At 41.6% G+C, this 7,706-nt stretch overlaps 1 protein-coding gene across 1 annotated transcript in view; it reads right to left on the reverse strand.

Moving 5' to 3' along the window:
* Positions 1–2,592: 2,592 nt before the first annotated feature.
* ZBTB37 (zinc finger and BTB domain containing 37) overlaps positions 2,593–7,706 on the reverse strand; it is a 15,554-nt gene continuing 10,440 nt past the window's right edge. Inside the window, exon 4 of the mRNA XM_021711302.1 lies at positions 2,593–3,081. Coding sequence (XP_021566977.1) covers positions 2,593–3,081 — 489 coding nt within the window. The remainder of the gene's footprint in view (positions 3,082–7,706) is intronic.

Consider the following 7,706-nt stretch of genomic DNA (forward strand, 5'->3'; position numbering starts at 1 on the left):
AAGCTTTAATGTATTTAAAAATTAGCCTGGCTTGTATTTACATGAATTTCATGGCTCTGGCTAGGGCAATTAAGAGAGAACCAGCAAACATGATTGTGCTGAAGTGGCCTTAGATGACCAGGAAGCACTCTATTCACAGTATATCAATACAGGAAAAAGCTATCAGAAGTGAATGAAAAGGGAGGGGGAACCACCACACATTCATAATATTTCCACGTGAATGAGACAGTTCCTACTTCATTTAAGATGTTTGTTGCTAACCCTAAGAGGCCACTGACAAATGCTGCAAAGTTTCTCTTTACAGAGATTGCTGTACTTTACTTTTAAAATTTGGTAATAGTTTAAAAAGCTCTATATTCTCATACATAATCTAAGAAACTAACAAAGCAATAAAAAACTCTCCAGCATACTACCTCTCAAAACTGGGATGGACTTAAGAGTTGTTTTTTTTTTTTTTGGTAGGCTTAGAAGCTCCCTCTAAAGCAGCTATTCTGTACTTCTCATCTCCCTGCCTCTCTAGTAAAGGTAAACTCTGTCCACCGAAAGTCTTGATACCAGCTGAGAATTTTGGTATTATTTCAACTGTACCTTTTCTATGCCACAGAGCACAACCAGTCCCTAAACACAGCTCCAGAAGATAGTATTACCCTATCATGCTGTTGCCCAACTAACAAGGAGGATTCCCAGGCCATGTCCCCTGAAGACAAAATACAGTTTCAACGCTGCCTTTGAGGGTAGGCTCTTATTAAATGGTAGCATGATTACATTCTCATAAAAGATAAATTTCTATGCTTTTCCAGAAAATAACCTTTCTCTAGTGATAGCATGCAGCTTTATGTACAGTTCTCAGATTGCTTAAGATCCTTTGCATTCTAATCTCTTATCTCAAAGAAATTACATTCCTTTCTACCCACCTTTTTGTGTCCTACAAAGCATTCAGGAAAGGAGCACGCAACGAACATTCTCACAAACGGCTCACCAGTGCAGGTATGACCTGCCCTTCTCCTAAATTTTTTATCATCATCTATGCCTCTGCACCAAAACTATTTCTTAAGCCATTACATAGTTAAAAAACAATTGGTGATCAATGGAAAGCAAGACTTTTTTCTATCTGTACTGTAAGTTATAAGAATCTATTTGCCTGCATCCCTTAATATTCCTCCATCCCTCTCAGCATGCAAGACAGGGCATCTAAAGCTCTACATGTTTGGTAGGTTCTTTCGCTGTGCTGGATTAAGAATCTTAGAAATACCCAGAACTGCTAAAAAGGTCCCTTGAAGTTTAAAAAATCTTAGGAATGATTAAGTAACCAAACCTGATCAAAACTGATCCTTTGATCATTTATTGCAACATGATTCTGCATGATGCTTTCTGGTAAGTGCCCTGTAGTGTATTATTAAAAAGCAAAGCTCTTAGAGTTACCAGCAATTTGCTGATGATTGGTTTATGAATTATTAGGTATGCCAAAGATTTCAATGAGGTTCCTCTATCTCACTGAAAATATAAATTACATATGTAGAAGGAAATGTGGTTTCAATTAAGAACCATACTGTTGAATTTCAACCACAATACTGCAGAAAAAAACACGTTTAAAACTTCATATAAAAGTTATCAAATATGGAGACCTATGGATTTAAAAATACACTCCAGGCTCATTTCACTGGAAAGTGATATTTTAGATGTACAATATTGCTGTATGTGAAACTAGGAGCCAAAGAGACTGGATGAAACTTTGGTAGTCAGCCTAGCATACTAAGTCATCTGAGCTAAATCATTTCCTAACATCCAAGGGGGTACAGCATTATGGTTTACAAATACTAGTCAGGAAGCTGCAGTACGACTCTATGCTGTTCGACATTTGCAAAACTTAAAACACTTCCTCTCCTGCTACTCCCTTTTTCAACATGACACTCAAGCCCCAGATGCAGCAGTACCTATTGCAAACATTTTACTTTCATTGCCTAAAGTGCATCAGATGATGCTGTCCACTAGAATACTGCTCCCAGATTGTATGAAACAAGGCAAAGTTTTAGCTGCCTAGTCAGGGCAAAGATAGTCTAACCTTTCAAAAACCGGTATGCATTTCTTTTTTCTTGAAATGTAAAAATGCATGTTCTGGCAGGGAAGGAAGAGGAAAAATTGCTCCTCCTCATCACCATGACTACCCTCGTCTCTTGTGGCTGACTGCTTCAGATGACCGAGGCTCCTGCTGCATTTTTAGACCTGGGCAATTACAGCCACCAAGATGATAATGGCCCAAAGTACAGAGTTCAAACATGAATAGCAGATAAATGATCATTGTTTTGTTAAAAAAATTTTTTTCTTATAAAGTTAACAAACCAAGGCTGTAGATCCCTGAATTAGAAGGTGATTTGCTTGATTATTTTCCAAAGTATGAGGCAGGAAGGAGGAGGGGGAAGAGCCTTTAGTGCTTTTGTATATGTTGCTGATCCTCTAGTCTGGAGACATCCTGGGAGCGCCTTCTGGTCTAGTAATGTGGCATTTTGTGAATCTAAGTACCAGTCCACAGCCCTGATGTTGGCTGCTTACGGCCCAAAGGGGAAGAGGGTCTGCCTCCTCCCCCTTGATGTTTCAATCTGGCCCGGTGGTGGACACAGAGCCCTGGGCAGTTTCCCCAGGAACAACTGTCTCTTCCTGTGAAGGTGACTCTTCCTCAGCTTGCCCTCGAGATGTGACAGTTGTTTCAGGAGAGATGCTGTGAGGCCCCTCCAGGGGTATACAGCCAGGGTGGTTTTTGCGAAAGTGCTGATTTAAGATGGCCTGGAAGGGGAAACTTTTGCCACAAACATGGCAATGAAAGGGCTTGTTGCCTGTGTGCTTGCGGATATGATACTCCAGCTGATCCTTCCGGGTATACTTCTTGCCACACATGCGGCAGACAAATGGTGTGATTCCCATATGCAGGCGCATATGGCGGTCTAGGCTTCCCTTTTGGTTGAAAGATTTGGCGCAGTAGATGCAGGTGAGACGAGGGTTGTACCGGAACCACCGTTCAGATACTTCCTGTTCTCGTAGATACTCCACATAGCCACTTACTCCCATCATTGCCGATTCTTCTACCTGTTCCAGATGAAGAAAATAAGCAAAAAAAGGCATATATTATTAAGCATAACATATTAAAAGCAAAAGAATCTATTTTTACCTGTTCCTAGGACACATGTTTATTTTTATTGGAGCACCAAACAGGAAATTAATTATTATCAAATGGAAAGTTTTGGTGTTTTTTTTTTTTTTTTTTGAGTTGGAAGTCTCACTCTTTAGCCCAGACTGGAGTGCAGTGGCCGCTCCCGGCCACCGCAGTCTTGACCTGCTGGGCTCCGGCGATCCTTCCACCTCAGCCTTCCAAGTAGCCGGAATTACAGGTGTGCGCTACCACGCCAGGCTAATTTTTTTGTTTATTGTAGAGATGAGGTCTCGCCTGCCCAGGTGGGTCTCGAACCCGCGGGCTCAGGCAATCCACTCACCTCAGCTTCTCAAAGGAGCAGGATAACAGGCTGAGCCACCGAGCCCGACTTGGTGTTTTTTTTAAATTTAGAGATGAGGTCTTGCCAAAGTTGCCCAGGCTGGTCTCGAACCTGTGGGCTCAGGCAATCCTCTCACCTCAACCTGCCAAAGTGCTGGAATTATAGGCATGAGCCACCACATCTGGGCTGATTTTTTTTTTTGATGTTGCGTCGTAGTCTCACTCTGTCACTCAGGTTGGAGTGCAGTGACACACTCATGGCCACCAGTCTTGACCTGCTTCAGCCTTCCAAGTAGCTGGAACTACAGGTGCATGCCACCATGCCTGGCTAATTTTTCTTGATTTATGGCAGAGACAAGGTCTCACCAAGTTGCCCAGGCTGGTCTTGAACCCCTAGGCTCAGGTGATCCTCTTGCCGAGGCCTCCCAAAGCACTGGGATTACAAGCCTAACATGCCCTGTCCACAAAGATATTAATGTAACAGTTTTTTTTTAAATTTGAGAACACTCTATCCATTTACAATAAAATAGCAACACAATAGTTTCTTTCTGGCTGACCAACAGGATGTTTATTAAACTACTGCCAAGTATATAATTTTACAGCAATAGGAGAAACTGAGCCCCTATATCCTAATCTTAGAATTATATTCTAGATTATCAAGTGCTAGGCAGGACTGATCCATTAGAACTGTCTGTGATGAGAAACATGTTCCATAATCTATGCCATCATTTTTTTTTTAAGTCAGATATTCACTGTCGCCCAGGCTGGAGTACAGTGGCACGCTCACAGCCACCACAGCCTTGACCTGCTGGACTCAGGCGATTCTTCCACCTCAGCCTTCCAGGTAGTTGGAAGCACAGGCATGCACCACCACATCTGGCTAATTTTTTTTTATTTATTGTAGAGATGAGGTCTTGCTATGTTGCTCAGGCTGGTCTCAAACCCCTGAGCTCAGGTAATCCTCTCACCTCTGCCTCCCAAAGTGCTGGGATTACGGGCTTGAGCCACCACACCTGGCAATGAAGTCATATTTTTAAAAAGACATTTTTATTTTTTATTATTATTATTTTTTCAGTTGGAGTCTCACTCTGTCGCCCAGGCTGGAATGCAGTGGCACGCTCCTGGTCACCACAAAAAAGACATTTTAAATATGTAGGAGGAAATTATGTGTTTAGCAGAGGCTCAAGTACCAACACAAAGAGAAGAAAATATCAAAGCTGACTCCTGAATGACTGGAGAGTCACCTAGTCAGCAATTTATCTTGTGGTCATTTTTTTCCTAAGATAAATATCATAGATGATTTGTACCCTTTAACTTTCTAAAAATGTGTTCTGTCTCCCTCTCATATGCTATCCAATAGTGCTACTCAGCATTTCCAACCAAGGCGGTTCTTAACAGGTTGGGAAGCAGTATGTAAAGTCAAGAATAGAATATTAAGACTGAGGTTTTAGATAATTTCTGATTTGTTTTATATACTATTTCTGTGTGCTTTATTTCCCTGGATAATAAAAACTGAACTTACATAAACAATGAGGAGGCTGGGTGCGGTGGCTCACACCTGTACTCCCAGCACTTTGAGAGGCACAGGCGAGAGAACTGCCTGAGCTCAGGGGCTCGAGACTAGCCTTGGGCAACCTGGTGAGACCTTGTCTTTTCAATAAATAAAAAAACTAGCCAGGCATATAGTGCACATCTGTGGCTAGCTACCATGAAGGCTGAGGCAGAAGGTTGCCTAAGCCCAGCAGGCTGAGTCTGCAGTAGCCATGAGTGTGCCACTGCTCTCCAGCCTGGGCAACAGAGTGAGAAGACGACTCAAAAAAAAAAGAATGAGGAATTACCCTGCTAAAAGGCACTGGGTAACCAAGAACAAAGGCACAGAATAACTTTTCTGAGCCTGTTTTCCCATCCGTAAAATACGAAGATTATCACATGCTTTGCCAGTTGCCTCATAGGATTCTCATGAGACTCAAAACATAATAGTACCTTCAAATATTTGTTACTTTTTTTTCTAAAATCAATGGTAACATTTAGAACCTTCAAATATTTTGAATGCATAATTATTATAAAGCAATTAAAGGTGCTGGAATCTAGGTTCAAATCTGAGCAAGTTATTCTTAAATATACTGTTTATTATTATTATTTTTATTTTTGAATCAGGGTCTCACTGTCACCCAGACTGGAGTACAGTAGCATGATCACGGCTCACAGCAGCCTTGAACTCCTGGGCTCAAGTGAAGTTCCCACCTCAGCCTCCTGAGTAACTAGGACTACAGGTGTTTGCCACCACCTCCAGCGAATTTTTAAATTTTGTTTGAGATAGGGTCTTACAATATTGCCTAAGCTGGTCTTGAACTCCTAAGCTCAAGCAATCTTCCTGCTTTGGGCTCCTAAAATGCTGGCATTATAGGCATAAGCCTCTGTGCCTGGCTGAGCAAGTTAGTCTATTCCTCAATTTTTTCATCTGTAAAGTAAATATAAGCTGGGCACGGTGGCTCAAGTCTATAATCCCAGTACTTTGGGAGGCCGAGGCGAGAGGATTGGGAAGCCAAGGCGAGAGGATTGCCTAAGCTCGGGGGTTCGAGACCAGCCTGGGCAACTTGGTGAGACCTCGTCTCTACAATAAATCAAAAAATAAGCTGGAGTGCTAGCACGTGCCTGTAGTTCCAGCTACTTGGAAAGCTGAAGCAGAAGGATAGCCTGAGCCCAGCAGGTCAGTGAGCATGCCACTGCACTCCAGCCTGGGTAACAGAGTGAAATTCCAACTAAAAAAAAAACAAGTGAATATAATAGTATCTCCCTTACTAGTTTCTTTGAGCATTGAGTGAGTTAATATACTAAAGGGCTAATGTAGCTCAATAACTGTTAGCTATTATCAAATGTTACAACTCACATCATTTATAATCTTGAGAGTAACAATACCTTTTACACCTGCCCAAATTTAAGGAAAATAATGCCATACAAGTATTGTCTACATGCAGAAAGTAAATGCATCTTAGTAATTAGTATGAAACTAAAAGCACAAAAACCACACAAAAACAATTTTTATCAATCTCATAAAAATTACTGCAGTAAAGCTTTAACAGAAGAGCAAATGAATAAACATAAAATGTAGATTGGGTCCTTGTCAAAGGCAACAATGAATCTTTGGTAGTTTTATTGCTTTATTTATTTTTATTTTTTTTATTTTTGTTTGAGTTGAGTCTCACTCTGTCGCCGAGAATGGAGGGCAGTGGCCGCTCCCAGCCACCACAGCCTCAACCTGCTGGGCTCCGGCGATCCTTCCGCTTCAACCTTCCAAGTAGCTGGGACTACAGGCACACGCTACTACACCTGGCTAATTTTTTTGATTTATTGTAGAGATGAGGTCTCATCAAGTTGCCCAGGTGGGTTTCGAACCCGCGGGCTCAGGCAATCCACTCACCTCAACCTCCCAAGGTGCGGGATTACAGGCTGAGCCACAGAGCCTAGCTAGTTTTACTGCTTTAAACTTTAAAAAGAAAGCAAGGGCAAAAATGGCTGCCTCCTGGTTCTCTCTGCCACTAAGTGGATCATTTTACTTCTCCCACATGGCAATTACCAATTACATTGTAAACTCTGTAAGCACAGAGACATTCTGCATTGCCAAATACCCAGGAATTTGATCAGTGCCTGGTTTAATAGCCATTTCTTAGTTAATTATTCCATATAAATTAATGATTTCTGTATTTTCTAAAACAAACATCAGTTTAGATCCTTGACATGGACTTCAAAGTTTTCTACCATCCTCATCTTCAATTACTAATCAGAGACTCAAGAATTGAAGGGGTTTCAAAAAATCATCTGATTTGGTATATTAATGTTCAAAGATCTTCAAAATTAGAAATTCCACAAGCAACTAAATAACTCCCATTCAGTAGGTACCTATTTATTGGGCAATTACTAAAGAACCTTAGTTACTTAGAAGGAAAACAACTGTTGGGTGCAGTGGCTCTGCCTGTAATCCAAGCACTTTGGGAGGTGGAGGCAAGAGGATTGCCTGAGCCTGCAGGCTTGAAATCAGTCTGGGCAACATGGCAAGACCTCGTCTCTACAAAAAATCAAAAAATTAGTTGGGCATGGTGGTGCACATCTGTAGTTCTAGCTACTTGGAAGACTGAAGAGGAAAGATTACCTGAGCCCACCAGGTCGAGGTTGCAGTGGCTGTGAGCTGCATGCCACCGCATTTCAAACTGGGTGACAAAGT

This window comes from Carlito syrichta, unplaced genomic scaffold (genome assembly GCF_000164805.1).
Source record: "Carlito syrichta isolate Samal-C Ts95f unplaced genomic scaffold, Tarsius_syrichta-2.0.1 Scaffold302029, whole genome shotgun sequence".
Classification (NCBI taxonomy): Eukaryota; Metazoa; Chordata; class Mammalia; order Primates; family Tarsiidae; genus Carlito; species Carlito syrichta.